Source organism: Odocoileus virginianus, chromosome 1 (assembly GCF_023699985.2).
Source record: "Odocoileus virginianus isolate 20LAN1187 ecotype Illinois chromosome 1, Ovbor_1.2, whole genome shotgun sequence".
Taxonomy (NCBI): Eukaryota; Metazoa; Chordata; class Mammalia; order Artiodactyla; family Cervidae; genus Odocoileus; species Odocoileus virginianus.
In genome coordinates, this window is record NC_069674.1 from 3,146,906 (window position 1) to 3,170,455 (window position 23,550).

Consider the following 23,550-nt stretch of genomic DNA (forward strand, 5'->3'; position numbering starts at 1 on the left):
GAGGAGGTCTGCAAGGAAGAACTAAGTCATGAGAGCTCAGACAGAAGCCTTCCAGGAAAGTTACAGACAGTGGACTGTGACCACAGCTGGGCCGTGACCTGACAACACCCCTTCAGCCTCAAAACCCTATGACGCTGTGAACCATGACTTAAATTCAGATCAGCACAAGAAGAATTACACATTCATGTTGAGAAAACGTAAAGGAATGAAGTGGTTGAAGGCACAGGCATAGCAGGCATCAGTTGATAATCGTAAATCTAAGCAGAGGAAATTTGGGGACTAATCAGATTTCTTCAACGAAATCCCACACAAGAAAAGCTGATGCCGTCACTCCAGCCAATTTCACCAGTCGATGAAAATAAAATAGATTAAGTAAAAATAACCAATACCCTCAGGAACAAGCGCACTCAGGTGACAGATAAAGATTTGAGTAAATTAATGCATATGGGCAGAGGTTTTCTCCGGATCCAGCTTCTGTTTTCCTTTGATAAATGGCTTTGTGAGAATAGACTAATCCATTACAGTTTAACAAGGTTGTTTCTCCTCAACGGAGAAGATGTTCTTCCACTAAGCCTCCAGGTAACTGAGCGTGTGTGAGGTCCACAGGACTGAAAATAAGGGCTGACCACTAGCTGCAGACACAGAGCGGAAGTCTGTGATTACTTTAGTAATTACAATTTGATTTAATTTGTGAAACCACTTTGTGGGAATATGTGTATGCGTGTGTGTGTGCCCAGTCGCTCAGTCACGTCCGACTCTTCGTGACCCCAGGGATTGTGGCCCGCCAGGCTCCTCTGACCATGGAATTCTCCAGGCAAGAATACCAGAGTGGGTGGCCATTCCCTTCTCCAGGGGATCTTCCCGACCCAGCCTGGGTCTCCCACATTGCAGGCAGATTCTCTGCCATCTAAGCCACTCGAGAAACCATTTCAGGAATATATGTATTACTAATTCTGTGAGGCCCATGGATACTTTTGTTTTAACAGAAATGCTAGCTGTTTCATCTAGTTGAGGAGCATTAAAAATCTGAGAGTCTAATGCAGACACTTAGGAGTGGCGCGTTGGGATGCGGTCCGAGAACAAGTCACAAGCTGACAAAAAGGCAGGAGACGTCTCGGGAGTGAGAAACCCAGGGTGAGAATTATTCTCACTGTTGATAGTGAGGGAAAAAGTTACTTTGCGGGCAGTGGCGACCTCAGGCGTCTATTTCATGTTAAAGTAACACCGACTGCCCCTCGGAGGAGCCATGAACCAGTCTCTGTCCTGTGATTAGGGTGAAAGTATCCACAGGAAATCCACTGCCAGCAGCTTAGAGAAGAGCCATTTGTTTTATTTTCTTCATTGTATGGAAGCACAGTTGATTTATAATGTTGCTAATTTTTGGTGTCCAGCAAAGTGACTCAGTTATATATACACACACACACATACATACACATTCTTTTTCGTATTCTTCTCTATTATGGATTGCCACAGAACCTGTCCTGTACAGTAGGACCTCGCGGTTTATCCATCCTATGTATGATAGCTTGCATCTGCTAAGCCCAAACTCCCAGCCCATCCCTCCTCCAGCCCTGACCTCTTGGCAACCATGAATCTGTTCTCTGTGCTTGTGAGTCTGTTTTGTAAATAAGCTCATTTGTGTCGTAATGTAGATTCCACATAGAGGGGACATCACATGGTGTCTGTTTTCAGAGAAGAGGCATTTTAACCCAGCAAAGACGCCTCCCTCCTCGGGGGACCCTTCTGGGGACGCCAGGAACCAGGGTTGTGTGAAGAGAGGCAGCGTCCGCAAGCCCGAGGAGGCCGCCCGGCTCCTTCAATGCTGTTTACCGACAGAGCCTGCGCAGAAACAGGAGCTGGGAGGGCGCTGGCCGCGAGCATCCCTGGCCTGAGATCCGCTGGCCGCTGCTCCGCCCTACCATCTGGGGGACCAGACAGGAGGAAATGACCGACCAAGCCTTGTCCCTGCCACACACGTCACAGCCAGCGAGACTGCCCGGGGCGGCAGCTGCGTGCCCCCGAGGCCTGATGCCGTCTGCCTGCCATCCTGTCTCCCTGGATCTTGCTCGGGGCTCCGCCCAGGTCCTCGAGTAGGGACTGAAACAGATCAGTTTCTGCCCGTGCAATCAGCCCCCCTCTGTCAGCTCCACAGAGCAGCGGAGAGACGGTGATGGAACAGACAAGACAAGCCGGGGCAGGAAGACGGCTCCCGCCCCACTGCACTATGCAGAGTCCTGGGACGCGGGGCCAGGCGGCTTCAGGCCTCTCCCGCGAGGTGGGGGGTGGGTGGGACGCTCTTAGAAAGGTCCATTTCAGGGTCGACTGAGGGACTGGACTGAACTGAGCAGTTCAACTCAGCAGTTGGTGACCTCAGATGGATGGTGCTATCCAGGCCCTGGGCTCTGCTCTGCCCTCTTCCCAGCTCTGGGTCCTGTTTGTCCAAAGCCCCGATATCACAGCTTCCCTGGAGGCGGAGACGGTCAGGAGGGAGCCGGTCCCTCCTTGCCAGGGCCGGACTTTTTCAGGGCTCCTCCCTCAAGCATCCTCCTGGGCCTGTTAGGCCACACAGTGGCCGAGTCCCTGTCACTCTGCCTGTCCCCCGAGTCAATGGCCACGTGGCTCTGTCTCCAAGCCAGTGGCACAAAGGATCAAGCCAAGCACAAGAGTCTGACCACAACCCACCTTCTTGCCAGCCAACCCCAGCTCCACAGACTCTGGGGCTCGCGCTGGCTGCTCCAGGTGGTCAGTGTGGATGAATCTCATGCCCAAACCCATCAGGAACACCCCACCCTGAGCATCTGCTCATGGGGGTCCCTTGGGGAATGCCTCTTCCCCCTCTCATTTCTTGACCTGACCTGACAACTTGGGTCAGACCCCTGCTTTAGTCCCCTGTGCTCAGCTCAGCTTCCCCTAGAAACCACCCCCCTCCAAGGACCCCCCTGCCCCGCCCACAACTCCTTGGAATCCCTGCCCAGAGACAAGGTCATGACCCTACTCAGTTTTGCCTCGTTTGCTCCCGTGGGATTCTCTTCTCACTCTGATTGAACTTTCCACGGGCAGACACCCCACCCCGTGCAGAGGGTACGGCCTAGAAAGGCTTGTTGGATTTTCAACCTCAAAGTGAAGGACAAGGTAGGTCACCACATCTGTCACAGCTGAACTTGGAGTCACATGTCTCACCAAACAGCAAATAAGTTCTTTCAACTGAAACACTGCACATGTCTAGACAGTGTTGTTGCTATTCTTCAGTTGCTAAGTCGTGTCTGACTCTCTGCAACCCCATGGACTGCAGCACGCCAGGCTTCTCTGTCCTTCACCATCTCCTGGAGTTTGCTCAAACTCATGTCCATTGAGTTGGTGATGCCATCCAGCCATCTCATCCTCTGCCACCCTCTTCTCCTCTTGCCCTCAGTCTTTCCCAGCATCAGGGTCTTTTCCAACGAGTCAGGTCTTTGCATCAGGTGGCCAAAGTATTGGAGCTTCAGCTTCAGCATCAGTCCCTCCAGTGAATATTCAGAGTTGATTTCCTTTAGGATGGACTGGTTGGATCTCTTTGCAGTCCAGGGGACTCTCAAGAGTCTTCTCCAACACCACAGTTCAAAAGCATCAATTCTTCAGCACACAGCCTTCTTTATGGTCCAACTCTCACATCCGAACATGACTACTGGAAAAACCATAGCTTTGACTAGATGGTGAAGGTAACAATATTCCAAAGAAGCCTCAGATATTCTCCATATTTGGACATCAAAACGTCCTCTCCTCTTTAAAGCTGCTCTAGAAAGGTTAAATGCTGTTTGTTGCCATTTGTATGACATTCTAGAAAAGGTCTAATTATTGGGACAGAAAACAGATCTGTGGTTGCCGGAGGCCAGGGTGGAGGAGGGCCAGACAGCATAGGGGCTTCGAGAGGAGGTTTTCCGGGGGTGGAGCCTTCAGCATCCTGATCCACAATGGTGGTTACACAGGCTTCAAAACTCAGAGAGCTGTACACCCCAGCAGCTATAAACATTAAAAATGAGAAAGAAGGACCTTCCCTGATGGTGCAGTGGACAAGAATCCACCGGCCAATGCAGGGGACATGGGTTCGATCCCTGGTCCAGGAAGGTCCCACACCCCATGGGTCAACTAAGCCTGCGTGCCACAGCCACTGAGCCTGTGCTCTAGAACCCTGGCGGCTGCGGCTCCTGAGCCCGAGAACCTCAGAGCCCAGGCTCTTCTGACAGGAGAAGCCACCACAGCCCGAAGCCTGCAGACCACCGTGAAGAGCAGCCCGCGCTCACCACAACTGGAAAAAGCCCTCACAAAGTGATGAAAACTCAGCACAGAAAAAAATTAACAAATATGTCAATAAAAAATTTTTCTTTAATGAGAAAGAAAAACCAACTTTTCATCATGTTCCATGTAAACTGAAATCCAGGAGATGCTGCAGGCGGGCTGAGAAGCATCAAGACCAGAGTCCTCTGAAGGTAGCGGTTCTGCGTGCGTTCTGAGTTGAATAATTACAGAGTCAGCTGTGAAGGGTTCTTGACTATTTCTGACATTAAAAGCCGCCTTAGCATGAGAGGCTTTAGAAGATATTTCAGCAGAACACCTCTGGTACACACGTGGCTTAACAAAAGTGCATTTGCTTTAAGAAGTGGGAATCGCGGGGGCTGATGTTGGTCAGTGCCATGATCGGCTTCCTGGGTGGCATGGTTTGCATCACGCGTTCACAGCCCAGGAGGCCTGACTGATCATAAGCTTCTGAGTGGGGGCCGAGGGGGGCTCTTCCTTTTGTGAACTGAGTCACAGTGAGGGATCCATATGGGACAGCCAGGCTGCAAGGCTCCCTGTGAGGGTCTTCAAGTCCAGTGATGGTGGAGACCGATCAGCCTGCGTGTGACTGGAAAACTGTAAAGCGCTGTGGACCCTGTGGTCTGTGCAAGGGTCACTAATGCCCTCTTGCACACTCTTCCGAAGGGAGGAATCAGTGGGGCGTGGAGGAGCTCTGGGGTGACGGGCAGGTGGTTTTGCTGGCAGGGAGAGCAAAGGCCAAAGGCAAGACAGAGGTCCGGTCACTGAGGCGCTGAAACAGGCCTGAGTGTCACAGGTGGAGACGGTCCAACCACAAAGGACCCCTTCCTGAAGGCGCCCTCGAGGATGTGAGCAGGAAGTGAGAGGGGGGCCCAAAGGCTGTAAGGTGGAGACTGGGATAAGCTGACTGGTGCCTAGGGCAGGCTGCAGGACAGGTTAAAGCTGCGTGCAGTGGGAGGGAGGCCTGAGACAAAGACGCCCTTTGGGAGGGAACTCAGTTCTCAGGACGCAAGTGAAGACCTGCCCCAGGGAGCAGCAGTGGAGGAAGACCGAAGTGGACATGCCTGGTGGTGGGGGGAGAGGAGGAGATGCAAGGTCTACAGCCGGGGCCCTGGGACTAGGGCTGGTGGGGCTCGTCCCAACCCACTGACACGCAGAACACAGAAAGCGAAGCCAATTTGGGGGTGCAGATAATGAAATCAGTTTGCACACACTGGGTCTGAGGTCCCCAGGGGGCAGCAGAACACACGATCTGGAGACCAGGTGAGGACCTGGGGCAGACGTGACGGGGAGGCACTGCTGTGTAGAGCAGCACGCCTCCAACTCCAGCAGCGCACATACAGGTCACGCCCGTCTCTCCTAAAGTGCAGGTTCCCATTCATGACGGTGCGAGCGGGGGCCCGAGACCCAGGGTCTCTAACGAGATTCCCAGTGAGACGTCTGCTGCTCGGCTGCGGATCACATTTTGGGGGGTGCCAATAGCCTGCAGAGCAATTGCGGTTTCAGACAAAGCTGCCCAGGACGTGCCCTGACTGCGCAGGCTTGGAGAAGCACGCGCGGAAGCCTCGGGAATTCAGGACGGGAGAGTCCACGGAAGGGGAGAGCAGAGTAGCCTCTGGGTCAGCCAAGGGGACCAGTCAGGGAAGCTAGAGGAGGGTGACCTTTGGGGCTGAACGTCTGGGTCCCCAAGAAGCTCATACACCAGAACCCCAACCCCCAGAGTGACTGCATTTACAGACGGGCCTTTTAGGATGCACTTAAGGTTAAACGGGGTCACAGGGGAGGCCCCTGGTTTAATAAGACTGGTGTGCTCATGAGAAAAAGCACCAGCGAGTCTGCACACACACACACCCAGGAAACGTCTGCAGCAAGATGGTGGCAGCCTACAAACCGGAAAGAGAGCCCGCATCAGAAATCACACCAGCCAGGACCTCGACCTTCCAGTCTTTAAAACTGAGAAGATTAACCTTTGTTGTTTGAGCCACCCAGTATGCAGTTTTTGGTCCGAGCAGCCCGAGCTGATTAGCACAGATGTGGGCCCCATGAAGTGGGTGCTGCCGTAACCAATCCCTAAAAAGGTGGAAGCAGGTTTGGAACTTGGTGATGGACTGAGACTGGAGAGTTCTAAGTGCCTGCCAGGAAAAGCCTGCATTGCAGGGAGGAGACCGGTGGTAGAAATGTGGATGGGAAGGCCATTCTGACGAGGTCTCAGATGCTACTGGAAATGAGAAGAAAAGCAACTCCTGTTATAAAGCGACAACTAATTTTGACTGCATTGTGTTCCAGTCTTTGGTGAAAGATGGAGCTTGTGAGCCATGAAATTGGAAACTCAGCTGACGAGGCTGAATGTTGTCGTGGCAGCCTGGGTCCTCCTGGTGCTCCTAGTGAAATGTGAAAGGCGCGAGATGAACCGAGGAAGGAAAGGTCAAAAAAAAGGAAGCGGAACCGAAAGGCTTGGAACATTCTCAGCCTGTCCCCGCCAAGAAAAGTGAGAAGGTTTGTTCTCGCCCTCTGGGTTTCTGAAGACCCACTGGTAAGGGGGTTGGTGTGGGTGGGAAGCACAAGTGTAATCAGTCACTGTTGGCAAAAACTCAGGACTGGGGCCACCTCTCCAGTGGGCATGGCCAGAATGCCCCGCCTGGGGTTTCAGGGGCAGGACCCCCCCTTTCTGAGAGCCGTGAGGGTGACGCTCATGCCCCACCCGGCCCAGGAGGCAGTATATGGACCCGGAGAAGATGATCCTCAAGCCCTAAGATACAAAGAAACTCGCTTTGCTAGGTTCTGGGCATGCCTGGAGCCCGTGACCCCTTTCTTCTCTCTGCCTTCTCTCACTCGGAATAGGAGCGTCCATCCCACATCTGTCCTAGTCCTACTGCTGTATTTTGGAAACGCACAGCCTGTCTGCTTTCACAAGTTCACAGCTGGGGAGGAATTCAGCCTCGGGGTGAATCATGCTTGGAGTCTCACCACATCTGATGGAGATGATGCTGACAAGCACCTCTGGACCGAGACTTATAGCTGATGTTGAGATACGACTCTGGGGGCTCTGTGGACCAGAAGAATGTATTTTGAACATGAGAAGAATATGAATTTGGGGAAACCAGGGGTTCAATGCTACGGAATAAACTGTGACCCCTCAAAATCCATAGGTTGAAGCCCTAATCCAATGTGACTCTTCATTAAGGCAGTACCGATACTTCTCATTTGAGAAACTTAGCATCTGATAATGGGGCTCATCCCTGGGAAATTTTCTCTCACCTAAGGGTCTTGTTCCAGGACACAGAGGGAGTTTATTCTCCTTATCCGGGGTGTCCCACATGGCCTTAGTGGTAAAGAACCCGCTTGCCAATGCAGGAGACATAAGAATCATGGGTACAGGTTCAATCCCTGGGTCGGGAAGATCCCCTGGAGAAGGGAATGGCAACCCACTCCAGCATTCTTGCCTGGAGAACCCCAGGGACAGAGGAGCCTGGCAGACTACAGTCCATGGGGTCACAAAGAGTCGGACATGATTGAAGTGACTTAGGACGCACACGCAAGCATCTGGGTCAAGCTGCTGACTCACTCTCGCTGCTGTGTCTGCCTCTGTCTGCTCCTGCCTCTGTGCACGCAGGGACACTGTGATTCAGAGCATCTCCCAGGCTGGAGCCCTCCTAACCCTTCCTGGGCGATCACTCATGATCCTCTTTCCCTGGGGGGTTGCGAGGGGACGTGCATTTAAATACATGTGGATGGACTGGCCCCAGGACCTGTCTCCTCCCCGCCTGTCGGGTCCTCCTGTGAGGCTCGACCCACACTCCTCATTCCCTGGGGCTCCCTGGGGGCAGTCAGTATCGAGGTTGGCAAAGCTGTTGGTTAATTTAGGCCAGGGGCAATCCAGTAAAAATGACAGTGGTGACATGATGCAGATTAGACTACTGGATGCTTTCACTAATCCTTTCTTATTGCCTCATCCAAGGACTTATGTAATCAGAGCTAAGTATCTACCAAATCTACTGATGGATTTCAGTCTCGTTATATTTTCTCATTCCCATGTGAAGCAAAGGTTTTCCTTCTTTGGATGATTAATTATCTTTGGTAGCTTTTGGAAGCAGAAAAAAAAAATGAGAAGCTTTCAAAGCTCTTGATGCATAGGTCAGGTGGAGAGCTAGGAGATGCTGGCTAGCTCATGTTCCTTCTGCCTAATGGGACGACTCTCTCCAGTATGTAATTGCTTAATTATACAGCAGATTGTAGTTCTGATGCAAGAATAACACTGCATACTCCCCGTCTCTTCTTGCCTTTAGTGAAAATTATTCACCCCTTCACACGCGTGTACACACAAGCACACACACTGTACACACACGGGGAATCCTGCAGACATCAACACCTTTTGCCTGTTAAGTTGTCAGCACCACACAGTGGAGGAAAGTCACTGAAAATGCCCACGGCAGCACCCAATTTAGGATCATTCAGGCAACGCCTTCTCACACTGTTCACGGTTTCTCGAGGCAAGAACACTGATGTGGTTTGCCATTCCCTCCTCCAGTGCACCACATTCTGTCACTGGAAAAGACCCTGATGCTGGGAAAGATCGAGGGCAGGAGGAGAAGGGGGCGACAGAGGATGAGAGGGTTGGGTGGCATCACCAACTCAAGGGACATGAGTCTGAGCAAACCCAGGGAGATAGTGGAGGACAGGGAAGCCTGGCGTGCGGCAGTTCATGGGTCGCAAAGAATCAGGCATGACTTAGTGATTAAACAACAACACAAAAGCAACACACTGTTTCTGCTCGTTAATTTCTACAGATTCAAAACCCACGGTTACTGACTTGGCTGGAAGCCCCACCACGGCAGGTGTATCAGGGAACCCCGCCAAGTCCAGACGTCGGTGTTCACTACACACACTCACACAGAGTGAGCCTGAAGACTCCCTCTCTTGCTTTTGGGATTTTTGTGACAATACCACTCAGGTGTAAGGGATCCACTAAAATGGAAAAAGACGATAGAAATTAAAACCTACTGTTTAATAAAACTCCAAATTCCCAGGGTACTTGCTGCATCATCCAGGGAGCCCATCACCGAGTTTCTCCAGTTATACAGCCGACTCGTTGCGGAAAACACGAAGGAAGAAGTGGAACCCAATAAACTCTTGAAAATGACATTCAAGAGAGCCTGTCCATTATTATAAAAATAATGTCTAGTTGCCCAGAAGGAAAGCAAGAGCATGTTCTAACCTGCTTCTGGAAATGGGCTGTCTGATTCTACCGCTGAGCTAAAATTTCCAATAGCATGTGCTATTGGAAACACTACGAACAGCACCTTCATACCATTCTGTTAAATCATTTTCTCTGATGGCAGTTGGAGCTGAAAACCACAAATGGAACTGGTCTTAACTTATAACAAGGATGAATTCCTTCAGTTTTTAGAAACAAAAACGCTCTAACCACCAAGGAGAGATAATGAGTCTCTGAGCCCTAGCTGTCGCTGGGAAGGCCCAGTGGCTGGGTCCACAGTAATCTCTGCATACAATTGCTGTCCATATTAATCAGCTCCGAGTCTCTGTATACAGTTGCTGTTACACAGCTCACCCACAGTGATGGGCTATTAAACTGGAACTGAAGAACAGATCTTTACCAAGAATGTGAGGCCTTTTCCCCCTCTGTACATTACAATGACGGCCATTCACAATAAGAGCAATTAAGTGTTCTCTGTTTCACGCTGCCCTGTGTCACTCCGCAAACCCACTCTTCTCATTTACATCTCTTCATTTCTTTCATTACTAATGACACAGCTTCGCTGGTTAATTGAGATGACTCAGAGACCCTCCTCCAGCCCGCGGTCTTTGAAACACCCTGGGTGAGGTCACCGCCATCCGGAAGTGTGGCGGCCCCCTCCCCAACACCCTCTCCTGCAGATGCTGAGCATCTGCTGGCACCACCGAACCCTGGCCTGTGGCCTGCTTCTCAGACCCTCCCCGGGTCCTCCGAGACGCTGGTCCTTTGACTGGCAGGCTCTTCCTGAAGCTGTCCCTCCCCGCTCCTGCCCTCACTGATGCCAGGCTACAGACAGATCACAACACCCTCTCTTCCATGGAGCGTCTCTTCATCTCTTCATTTCACCATAACCTTCCCGGTTACCGAGGGCTGGAAGATGCAGGAGAAAAGTCCTTCGCCCCGACCAGTAAATCCGCCCTCCGGTCCCAGGTCACACCCCCAGCCTCCAGCACATCTTCCCCACACTGGTAGTTCCCTGAGCCCTGCACCTGTCTTCTCTTTCTCCCACTGGCTTAGCCATCCTGAGACACCACCTGCAGCGTCTCACATGCGCTTTCTGATGTCCACACTGCATCCATCCGCTGCCTTTGCCCACGCTTCCTCCCCTCCAGATTTCTGATCACTCCTCCACTTTCTACCTGTGGCCCCTCTGGGCTTCACTTCCCGCTGTGAACAGATGAGCGTCAACAGTCCCTCCCGATAATCACTCCTTTGAAAAGAGCCTCAACTCCCCATTTCACCCACCTGCTTAATTCCAGCCCCAGAGGACACCAAACAGCGGAGGGGGCCCTGAACCGATGAGTGCTCCAGGAGAGGTGCCACTTGGCGGCCTGCCTTCCCCGCACCCTCATCTGCACCAGCCCTGCAGCCTGCCCAGCCCGGCCCCTCGAGGGGAAGAGGCCAGCGGGTCCTTCTGCTCTCTTCAGATGCCCGCTCCTCTGCCATGATTCTCATGCATTATTGGGGAAAATAAGAGGATGCGCCAAGAGACACTCAATGGTCCCGCTGCCTCTTTGCCTACAGACAAGCTTCTTCCTTCACCTGGAGGAGGTGTCCCTTCCCCGTGGGCAGAAAGTCCCGGAGACGGTGGGAGAGGGAGGGGTTCAAAGGCCCTGAGGTCAGAGGGGGTGGCGGACAGAGACAGGGCTGCAAAGAGCAAGCGGAGGCATCTGGGGCCTCACTGCAGAGGAGCCGGCCATCAGTCTAAGGTGAAAGCCAGGGAGAGACCTATGTGATCTTGCGTACACGTCTGAAGGTTATCTGGCTGGAGAAGGGCCAGGGAAGAAGCACACAGACCAATTAATGCCTGCTCTTAATCATAGGCGTGACAGGTCAAAGGGTTGTTCCAGGACACCACGGGTCAGAGGGCACGCCACAGGTCAGAGGGTGCACACCATGTGTCAGAGGGCGTGTCACGGGTCAGAGGGTGCGCCACAGGTCAGAGGGCACGTCATGGGTCAGAGGGCATGTCACGGGTCAGAGGGCATGCCAGGGGTTAGAGGGCATGCCAGGGGACATGCTCCGGGTCACCGCACACAGGCTATCTCTTGTTAAAGTCCAGCTGCACGCCCAGAGCTGCAGGCATGGCCTCATTAGGGCTTTTTGCTGCCTGCAGATATGCCCAGAAAGCTTCTTTTTGTAACACTCCATGATGCAAATAAATATTTCAAACACCTACAGAAACTGTTCTCCAAAATATTAATCAGTACTTTTGGCCCCATAGAGTGCTGCAGGTCAGTTCAACCCTCTTTCTCCCTCTGTCTGGAGCATCATTTTTCTCTCTCTCACACACACACAATCACCTCAACAATGTTTGCATTTTGCAGGGAAAAGAACCATTGTTAGGTCCACATTTTTTCCCATGTCCAATTCTGTGCTTTCAAATCTAGCTCTGAAACCAGAATAGAAAGACAAACAAAAATAACAACAAAACAAAAAACCCGAAATTCTGCGCCTGTGCATTTCGAACCAGTTTTGTGTTGACAACACGACAACAGCAATCCCCCGAGATGTGAAGTAGCTTTCACTTCAGGAACAAACAAAACTCATCCACCATGACGGAACTTCTGGCACGGGAAGGATCTACTCCCTCCAGAAACAGTGAGCAGACCCGAGACGCCAGCTCAGCCTGGAGCAGAGGCTCCTGAAAACTCTGACCAGCTGCTGGACATGCACGGCCCCGTAAAACCACACACGGAGCTTCACGAGCTGCGTCACAGCACACAGTGCAAAAGTCACGGGACGGTTTCCCACGACCCAGCAAAGCCCTGACGCGTGGAAACGTGAAAGGGACTCATCTGGCAAGAACCACCGGGATGGGCCGGTTCCCTGAGGAAGGCCCAGAAAAGGCTTGCGGACAGTGCAGAAGATCTAGTTCAAGAGCTGAAGACTCATGAATTCCTTTCCCTTAGTCACTACGGGGCAAAAATTCATCAGTTCTTCTAATGAAGAAGGACTGGCTGGTGGGTCAGTTACCAGAAGCCCACAATAGTAACTACAGTGGTTGCAAATAGGAACTTACACAGTCAGACTTATATTAATTGAGTTGTAGTAGAGTTGTTAAGTCAGTCCACAAGTTTGGTTTCGTCTCAAGTTATTTGTTTTTAATTAATTTTAATTGGAGGCTAATTACTTTCCAATATTGTAGTGGTTTCTGCCATACATCGCCATGAATCAGCCGTGGGTGTACATGTGTCCCCATCCTGAACCCCCCTCCCGCCCCCCTCCCCATCCCAACCCTCTGGCTTGTCCCAGTGCACCGGCTTTGACTGTGCTGTTTCATGCATCAAACTTAGACTGGCCATCTATTTCACGTGTTTCAGTGCTGTTCTCTCCAATGCTCCCACCCTCGCCTTCTCCCAGACTCCACAAGTCTGTTCTTTACATCTGTGTCTCTTTTTCTGTTTTGCATATAGGGTTATTGTTACCATCTTTCTAAATTCCATACATATGTGTTAGTATACTGTAATGGTCTTTATCTTTCTGGCTTACTTCGCTCTGTATAATGGGCTCCAGTTTCATCCACCTCATTAGAATTGATTCAAATGAATTCTTTTTAATGGCTGAGTAATATTCCATGGTGTATATGTACCACAGCTTCCTCATCCATTCGTCTGCTGATGGGCATCTAGGTTGCTTCCATGTCCTGGCTATTATAAACAGTGCTTCGATGAACATTGGGGTGCACGTGTCTCTTTCAATTCTGGTTTCCTCAGTGTGTATGCCCAGGAGTGGGATTGCTGGGTCATATGGCAGTTCTATTTCCAGTTTTTAGAGAATCTCCACACTGTTCTCCATAGTGGCTGTACTAGTTTGCATTCCCACCAACAGTGTAAGAAGGTTCCCTTTTCTTGACACCCTCTCCAGCATTTATTGATTGTAGACTTTTTGATATGGCAGAAGCCAACGAAATATTGTAAAGCAATTATCCTTCAATTAAAAATAAATTTAAAAAATTTACTCTCATAGACATAGGTATTGGAGATTCTAAAATTCTGCTGAGGTTCACCTTAAACCAGGCAGGTTCAACCAGATCTATGTGTGTTTGGCTGTTTTTCAAATTTCATATGAATTATAAAGTTCATGGTCCCTTAGATGGTAATATGGGCTGTATAAACTTACCACAAGGGCAGAAAAAGGGTAGCAATTTATTAGATCTGAAAACGGCTTCAAATTCCTGCAAGAAGCTCAGCATGAAACCACCTTATCTCAGGTCTGAGAAGGATGCCTGTCGGGAGATGGGGTGGGAATCAAGAACTTTGGGGCTGAGCACCTCTCTCCCCCGCACTGAGGAGGAAAGATGCTAGAAGCCAAGGGACCACACACTCCTGTGTCACCAGCATCTCCCATTGTCCGCCTTTGAGAAAAGCAAAGAAAGTAGGTCTGTGACTTGGCTCAAAGCTTTAAGTGCTAGACACCTAAAACATGCAAGGAAACTGCCACTCTCTGCCTCTGTAGGAAGCAAAGGTGCCCAAGGCCAATCCACACACATGTGGGCTCCTAGACCCTCTGTGCCACAGACCACAGGCAGGGCTGACCGGGGATGCTGGGAGATGCAAACCTTGACAAAGGGGGTGAGGGGGCGGGAGGGAGGGGTGGGAGTCTGGGATTAGCAGGTATAAGCTATGACAGATGGATGGATAAACAAGGCCCTACTGTATATAGAAGCTAGGTTCAGTAACCTGTGATAAATCACAATGGAGACGAATAGGAAAAAGAATACACACACACACACACACATATATATACACACACACACATACACACATACATACACACACACATACACACACAAATATATATATACACACACATACACACACATACACACACACATACACACACACACATATATATATACACACACACAAATATATATATATATTTATATATATATATACATATACACACATATACACACAAATATACATATACACACACACAAATATATATACACACACAAACACACATACACACACACACATATACACACAAATATATATATACACACACAAATATATATACACACATACACACATATATACACACACACACATACACACACATATATATATATACACACACATATACACACACACACATATATCTCACCTAAACACTTTGCTGTGCAGTAGAAATTAACACAACATGATAGATCAACTCTAGTTTAATAAAATACATTTTTAAAAACCTGACAATAATGACACCGGGGTCTGGATGGAAGCATGCTACCTCCACAAACCACCATCTGTATTTAGAATAACAAGTGATTCGAGTAACTTCCCCAACTAACTGGTATCCTCTTTAACTGCTAATACACAATCCTTAGAAGCCAGAAAGAACATAATAATAGTTCTTTGTACAGTCTCCTTTTATAGCACAAAACTTGAAAAAGCTCTTTAAGATGTATACCAGTAAAGCAAGAGACATATATCCACATTTAATGGCCAAACAATTTCTCTCTGTATTCTACTTTTATTGCTAAATTTGAGATTCCAGAAGTAGTTAGTACTGAAAAAAAAAAAAAAAAGAGTAAGCTTTCACTTGGGTGCCTAAGAGAATGGTAGCAATACTGTATTTCCCTGGATTTATGTAGTATCTTTATACTACCAATCTTGAAAGTATCATAATAAAAACAAAAAATCATAGCGAGAAGTTACATAGATAGAACCCATGATGTTCGAGATCTGGATTAGGCATCTTCTTATATCATGAATTTAATCTACACAGTAACCTAGACAGCTAAGTGATCCTCCATGTTGGTTTCACAACATGTCAGTAATGGACAGTAATGGACATGTCCATGGACTGACATGGACTGTCCATGTCAGTAATGGACAGGACAGCATCTCCACTTCTCCAGCAGGAGAACCACAGAGGTCTGGGCCACCTGAAGTCATCAGAAAGTCGCTTGCAGAGGACCAATGAGAATTCATTTTCCTGCCCCAAACACAGTCCTCTATAGAGGCTATCATCACACCTCTTGGCCCATCTGATTGGGGAGCCACATAAGGAACGAAGAAACATCATATTCCCTCAGCAGATGTGTCCTGTGCATAAGAGAAGTGGGGTTCAGTCCCTGGGTGGGGAAAACCCCCCGGAGGAGGGCATGGCAACCCACTCCAGTACTCTTGCCTGAAGAATCCCATGGAGAGAGGAGCCTGGTGGGCTACAGTCCACAGGGTCACAGAGTCGGACATAACTAGGCGACTAAGCACAGCGTAGCATCTCCTTTAAACACTGCAGCCAAAACGTCCACAGATATTCACTGGCGCTTCTAGAAAATAATTGCTAAGAAAGAATATTTTCCAGATATAATTTCTCTTTCCTCTTTGAAAGTCACAAAATGTATTAATATTTTTAAATGATCTAAGATATCAAGGTTTAAATTTTTCCCCTCCTCCCCTAAGAGTTTGAGAAACTCTTCACATTTGCCAAATATACTTCGATATGAAGGAACATGGTTGCTCTAATTAGATAACTTGAAGGATATTTACTCCTATTAGTATAGTTTAGTTAGTATAGTTAAAATAGCTTTCAAATTAAAAATAAAAAAATTACTATCCCCCAATGTCTAGCTTAGTTTCAAGAGAATCCTTTAGAAGTGATACACTGAGAAATGTTATGAAATTCTACAAGTAAAACAAGCAAAATAACAGAAATACTGGCTCTTTGTGGGCAGGAGTGGTCTTCTGAGCAGAAGTGAGAGGGTGTAAATAAACATATTCTGCAAACTGCAGGACTGGTACACATAAGTTAAAACATAATACTGTTTATTACTTTTCAATTCTAGAGACATTTATGGATCTATAGCCATCCAAGGCCTGGAAAAATTGGAAAACTGTGCTTGGGTTTATCTTTCTCAAATCTAATTTGCTAACTTTTTATATTTTTTAAAAAAGGGTACTTTTGAGACCGTTTTAAAAGCCTATGGTTGACACAGTTAAAAATTAGATAATTTGTGGATGTTCAAGGCTGTTAGTTAAGCTGTAAGTTTAAGAACATTATAAAAGTCTAGTAGGAAAAAAACATATGCTAATTAGCAAGATCCCATTTCCCAAATAAACATGGAATGCTTGTTACTAGAATGTTTCACAAATAGGTGTCTCTTTCTTTCATGACATACATTTTTTCCCCTTTTTGTGTATTTGATAGAATTTCAAGGACTTAAAAAAAAGTCACTTTGAATCTTGATCCAGAGTTAAGGAGTTCAAAGTGAAGATAATGCCACAAACATATCTATCCAGCACCAGAAATACACACGTGGTCCTGGGCCACATCCCGAGGGGACGGACAGGATATTAAGGACCTCCTGCTCTATGAACAGCTGACGGCATTAAAAATGGGCAGATGAAACTAGCTGATGTCAAACAACTGGGAACTGACACAACACTGCAACTAGTCTGAATGGCCGAGAGGGAGAAATACATGGTCCAGGCAGGTCGCTTGGACAGTCAAACGCTTAGTAAGGGCTCAGCACTTGGGAACTGTCAAGGGTTACTTCTTTGATTCAGGTTAAAAATGTCCAGTTATATAGATTTTTTAAATATAGCACACATTTTTGATACTCTGATCATTTCTACAGTTGAAAATATAGCTAAATCAGTACAATTTTTTTAAAAAATTTTTACATTTTCCCTCAATTGAGAAATCAAACTCAACACACGTCTACTCCAAAGGCCTTCGGATGCTGTGCAGGGAGAAAGCGTTAGCTCAAGGTGTCTATTTACAGCCTGTGTTCTACATGATGAAGACTCGGGTTTAGCAAAATATTCTTTCCCAAAATGGCATCAGCTGCAATATGATCCTCAGGCATTGTTCCCCGAGGAGCACCAGGAGGAAGGAGGAGGATGGTGGAGAACTCCATTATGGACAGAATCACAGGGTCCCAGGTACTCCAAGTGAGCAGGTAGGAGAATCTCCTCTAAAAGATTCTGAAGAACAAATACAAACTTTGTTTTGAAGTTTCGAGGAGCAGGACGCTCATTACCAAACACGGCAACTCATCCCACTGTTGAGATCCTCCTATTTTTAAAAGACTGTCGAGTAAGATGACCTGAAATCTGTCTTTTGATGCTTTTCTCGCTTGGGCTTTGCTTTTGTCTCCTCGGAGCAACTCGGAGTTCATTCCCCCATTCCTGCAAAAGTCCTTCAAATATCTGCTGGGATTCTTCTCTTATTCAAGGGTGGAGGTTACATTTTTGGCAGGTTCCAAGGGCGGTGAAAGGGGTTGGAATATTATAAGCCATGACCATCACGCTCAGAGGCGTGTAGGGTTGGGTGTAGGATGCGTGGCGTCCCAAAGCTAGTATGTCAAGTTCACTGACTTCCCTAATCAAATAGATGAAGATGACTGATTGTTCCAAAGGATTCAGATGGAGAAAATGAAAACTTTTATATAATGGACATTTTCAAAACTAGTAAATGGAAAACTGAAGATGGAGAATTTACAAAGATCTACTTTTGGAGTAATAAATCTCCAATTGAAGTTTTAATTGAGACTGAAATCCAGTTGTCAAGAAATAATAATCCAGCTGTCAAGTTACTTTGAAAAGAAATTCTAAAATGTCTAGAATCGGAGTTGCTTCTCCATGCTTACCCCAGCTTCCTCGCTGATGTGTAACTCAACAAGCTTGCGTGGCTTGTGCTGGGGGAAGATTCTCTGAAACTCACCAAGGAGCTACTCAGACATGAATGATGATGCAGGCACCATTACATCTCACAGAAGCTTCACGAAACTCTAATTAGAATAGTCTCAAAAGAATTAGAAAGCAGTGGAATTTTACATTTTATTTGCCAGAGAATAAAGTTCCACCGATGCATATTTCTAAAGCTGCTAATCTCTTGGAAGCCGAACATCTGTTTCACTTTAAGAAATACATTGCACCCTCTTGCTCAATTTAAAGAGCCAAAATGAATTCTGATATATTAGTACATTAAAAAGAAGAGAGACCCAGTTTTAGAGTGCTACCAAAGACCAGGATGAGATTTTATAAAAAATTCTGGTGAAATTTTATGGGAGATTCATACAGGAAGTGCTAAAAACAAGGATTTATATAAAGAAAGTGACGGTTCAAGTTTTCTCTAGAATACTGTGATAACATTTGATTTTAACTTAGGGAGAACCTGGAAGTCATTTTTTGTTCTTAGGATAAAATGTATGGCGTGATTGAGAAAATGGCAAGAAAAATAATTTACGAAAGGGTAAAATAAATCAATAAAAAGACAACTTTTTGTTGCCAAGGAAATCCTATGAAACAGGCCTTTAAAGGAGCGATTTGTTTTTTCTCTGCTAAAAAGATTTTCATACCTTTCCTCTCTCCTAGGTGGCAGTGCGGCATAAAAGGAGACTATCCCAGAACCCATTAACTATCACAGGATTCAAAGATCAGTAAGAATAGAGATTCAAGGAAAAAATACTCAATATGGTATTAGAATAAAGAAACACACTTCTATAAATAGGCAAGAAGAGTACTCACTGGTTCCACGTTATATGAAAAAAGAGCGTACTCTCTATCTGGAGAAATTTCATATCTGATGGCTCTTAATGATTCCTAAAAGAAAAAAAAAACAACAAAGAATTTTAAAACATTACATATAACATAACTCAAAATCTTGCAATGAGACTGTGCCTGCTGATGCTGTCTTCAAAATTTATTAACAAAGTTCCTTTGTCGCAAAGTTGATAAAGTCTATTAAACATGGCTTTGTACTTTTTTTGGCTAATGGAATAATGTTCAGTTACATAATGCTGTTTTTACGCCTTATTTGTTGTTTTTCAAATTTCAACAAAACATATTGTTATCTATTGAAACACGCTGATATAAATAAACATAAAAACAATTCTTTCCCCACAAGATTCCCAACCTCTCTGTGTCTTTAAGCATGGGCTTCCCTAGTAGCTCAGTAGCTTACGCCTGAAATGCAAGAGACTCAGGTTGGGAAGATCCCCTGGAAAAGGGAATGGCAACCCATTCCCAGTATCCTTGCCTGGAGAACCCCATGGACTGAGAAGCCTGGCGGGCTACAGTCCATGGGGTCGCAAAGAGTCGGACATGACCTAGCAACTAACACACATCTTTAAGCATGCATTCCTTTGCTCATTGTTATACTTAGAAGCTTATATTAAGCAGATTTGTTTCTAAAATAGAATCACATTCCACACCTGATTTGGCAACCTGCCTTTGCACCTCCAAGGACGCTGAGTCACAAGTCAGTGGATAGAGGACTCATTATCATGTTTTCTTTCAAATGCCTTCATAGCACACAGGTGATTTTACATGAATGAAATAATCAAAAATGCTGTGTTCCCTTCAACTTGTCTGTTTTCTCTGAAGCACTTGAATTGCTGTACAGACCCTCACACCCAGTAAGAGAGCCCAATATTGTCAGCTTGGCATGCATCACTCTACACATGACCCTATGACCACATGTAAACATTAGATGTTTCACTACAGCTAAAAATCACGTCACCCTGCACAACTTTCAGGTCCGTTTTCTCATGCAACAACAAAGGAAGGAAATGACTCTAAAGCAATTAGTTTCACTTGAATTAGGCATCTTTCCTGTGACCAAGACTCCCAGGAACGTACTCCTGTGTATCCCCTAGGAACAGTGTTTGTGGAGACTTTCTGAAACATAGCTGCCATGGATAACAGGAATCTGCTATAAGTATCCTTAATAAGGACTGAGTGAGTGAAGATAAATCCACACCGTAAAACAGTATGCAAGATTTTAGTCAGTTCAGTCGCTCAGTTGTGTTAGACTCTCCAACCATCTTGTCCTCTGCCTTCCCCTTCTCCTCCTGCCTTCAATCTTTCCCAGAATCAGGGTCTTTTCCAATAAGTCGGCTCTTCACATCAGGTGGCCAAAGTATTGGAGCTCCCGCTTCAGCATCAGTCCTTCCAATGAATATTCAGGATTGATTTCCTTTAGGATTGACTGGTTTGGTCTTCTTGCTGTCCATGGGACCCTCAAGAGTCTTCCAACACCACAATTCGGAAGCATCAATTCTTTGGCACTCAGCTTTCTTTACGGTCCAACTCTCACATATGTACACGACTACTGGAAGAACTGTAACTTTGACTGTACTATGTATGTTGACTAAAATATTTTATCAAATGTTCAGTACTAATTGTTTAAAAGTTCTAGTGAGGATTATGTTAAAGTTTTATATCAATTCTAAGAGAATTAACATTTTAAACACTGTATTCTCACCTAAGATTACATTGCTGCTGTTATTGTTCAGTCGCTCAGCCGTGTCCAACTCTTTGCAACCCCACGGACTGCAGCACACCAGGCTTCCCTGTCCCTCACCATCTCCTGGAGCTTGCTCAATCTCATGTCCATGGAAAGCATATGAAAGACAAGATCAACCATTTCATCCTCTGTTGTCCCCGTCTCCTCCTGCCTTCAATCTTTCCCAGCATCAGGGTCTTTTCCAATGAGTTAGCTCTTCGCATCAGGTGGTCAAAGTATTGGAGCTTCAGCTTCAGTCCTTCTAATGAATATTCAGAGTTGATTTCCTTAGAACTGACTGGTTGGATCTCCTTGCAGAGAGTCCAAGGGACTTTCAAGAGTTTTCTCCAGCATCACAGTTCAAAAGCATCAATAGTTTGGCACTCAGCCTTCTTTATGGGCCAGCTCTCAGATCCCTACATGATTACTGGAAAAACCATAGCTCTGACTACAGATGCTTGTCAGCAAAGTAATGTCTCTGCTTTTTGATACTTTAAGATTACATTGAATCTTTTTAAAAATAAAAATCTTCAACAAGATTTTATAGTTTGCTTTATTCTAACTCTTAGTGCTTTTCTTAGATTTATCCTAGGTCTTTGTACAGTTCTTGTGTTGTAAATGGAATATTTTCTCCATTTCTACTTCTAGATACTGATGTTAAGGAATAGAGAAGGTATTGATTTATTTATGTATTTAAGCTATATTAATACATTTTCTTATTAATTACAGTAGCTTAAAAAATAATGTCTTTTAGGTTTTCTGAAGTAGAATTATATTATCAGAAAACAGATATTTTCCTGTACTCAGCATGTAGTTTGCTTATATACTGCATTTCCCATCATCCAAGAACATATTAAATATTAATGGTGATGTTGAGTATTCCTTCCTGACTATAATTGAAATGGTTTTATTGTTTGCCATTTAGAAAGATTTTCTTTGCTCACTGGTTCATGGTAAATAGTCTTTATCATACTTAAGCAGTTTTTACTCTTATCTTACCTGGAATTTTTATCAGGAGTGGTTGATAAGTTTTATCAGATGCCCTTTCAGCATCTTGTGGCATAATTATAAGTATTTTCCTATTACTGTGCAGTTGTAGTGAATTTTGTTGATTGATTTTCTGACACCTGAACATTGTTGTCATGATCACACCTTACTGTTCAGAGAACATTATGTTTCTCATACATGACTGAATTCTACTTGCCAATGTTTTACTTATAATTTCTGCATTTATGCTCACTAGTGAGATCGGTGTATAGTTTACACTTTGCATTATTTGGGGCTATTTAGTTATCAATGACATGATGTTTTAATAACACTCTTCTAACTTTAAAAAAATACTGGTCTACATGATGATCCATGTGTGTTGTGTGTATATGGGCATGTTTCTGGTGAGATGTATATCCAAAGGGTTGTGCCCTGTTTTCTTGTACTAGATACACATGTGTGTGATTACGAGTGCAGAGAAGGAAAGGTGGCCATGCAGGAGAGAAAGAAATAAAAGACAGGATGCTCCAAATTACCAAGTAACAGAGGGAAACGGAGAGCAGAAAGCATCAATATATCCACAGGCTCTTTTGTGAAAACAATCTCCTCATAAAGGAAAAAACGAACACACGGGTAAAATACACAAATTAGTAATGATGAAACAAAAGCCAAACAGTGACCAGATTAAGTGAGATCTAAGAGGATACTGTGTGACTCTACGGAAGCACGTACCAAACAACAGACGGACAACCGCACTTTCGCCCTCCCTAGTCAACGAGGAAGAAGGGTAACTCGAGGACCAGGTGTCCGGCCTGTACCTGGGCCCCTCATTCACCTAGAAATCATTTTACGTGGGATCAGACAGCCCTGGGTGCTGCTCTCAGCACTGCCTGTGAGAGCCGGAGATGACCTGAAAATGTAGTTGCCAGAGAACAGGCTCAAAGGACAATAAAAGCTCGACTGCTGAGAAAAGTCTCCAGGTGGTTTCACCAGCCGAGTTCCCTCTAACCTTGAAAGTGGACTATTCTGTGCATTTAGATGCATCATCGATTTCTGCATTATGCTAAGCTGATATACTATTTTGCATCTGTAATCTTTATTTTAGTCAATGTGAGGTGGCCTCCAGGAGCAATCCTGTGACATGCCATGGGGGACCACAGGTACGAAAATGCATCTGAAGCTGGGCACCCTTCTCAGTCCCGAGGGGCTGGCCTCAGTCCCGTCTGGATCCCTGTGGGTGCAAACGCTGCATCTGGATCCCTTACGCAATTTAAAAATAACTTTTTCTGGAATTAGGCAAAGCTGAGTTCAGCTCTCAGGAGTCCCAGTTAACAGCTATGTTACTCATAAAAAATTATTTTAACCTTCATAAACTTCAGCTTTCTTACAAATAGTAAGCGTTCCCACTCACAAGATTCCTAGGGATTTCAGTTAAATAAGATAATATATATACTGTGTTTAGGATCCTTTTGGTCGCACTGTGAGCACTCAAACATCAATCACCAGTTGATTTATCCTGTGTAAACCTTGCACATCCTCTTCCTCAAAGTTTCCCTGGCCATCCATGCACCTGGCCTGACGTCTCCTGACTGAGGTGTCCGACGTCCCTGAGACGGCCACTGTTCACCCAACGAGGCTCAAATCCCCCGGACGACCCAGATCTCTGCTCTGGCTCTCAGCTGCCTGCACACACAGCGCCTCCGAGTCTTCCCGGTTCTCCCTTTACAACACAACATAAACCCATCCCATCTCTGCTTTTCTCCCTCCATTCAGGACGT

The 23,550-nt window shown here is 46.2% G+C and overlaps 1 protein-coding gene across 6 annotated transcripts in view; it reads right to left on the reverse strand.

The window, feature by feature from the left end:
- Window positions 1–23,550, reverse strand: part of DPP6 (dipeptidyl peptidase like 6) — a 1,052,271-nt gene that overhangs the window by 245,845 nt on the left and 782,876 nt on the right. For all 6 annotated transcript variants that reach the window (XR_011482010.1, XM_070450430.1, XM_070450574.1 and 3 more), the window contains exon 5: window positions 19,027–19,101. Coding sequence is in view for 5 of the 6 variants with exons in the window: in XM_070450430.1 (XP_070306531.1) it covers window positions 19,027–19,101 (75 nt within the window). In the remaining variant the exon portion in view is untranslated. The remainder of the gene's footprint in view (window positions 1–19,026; window positions 19,102–23,550) is intronic.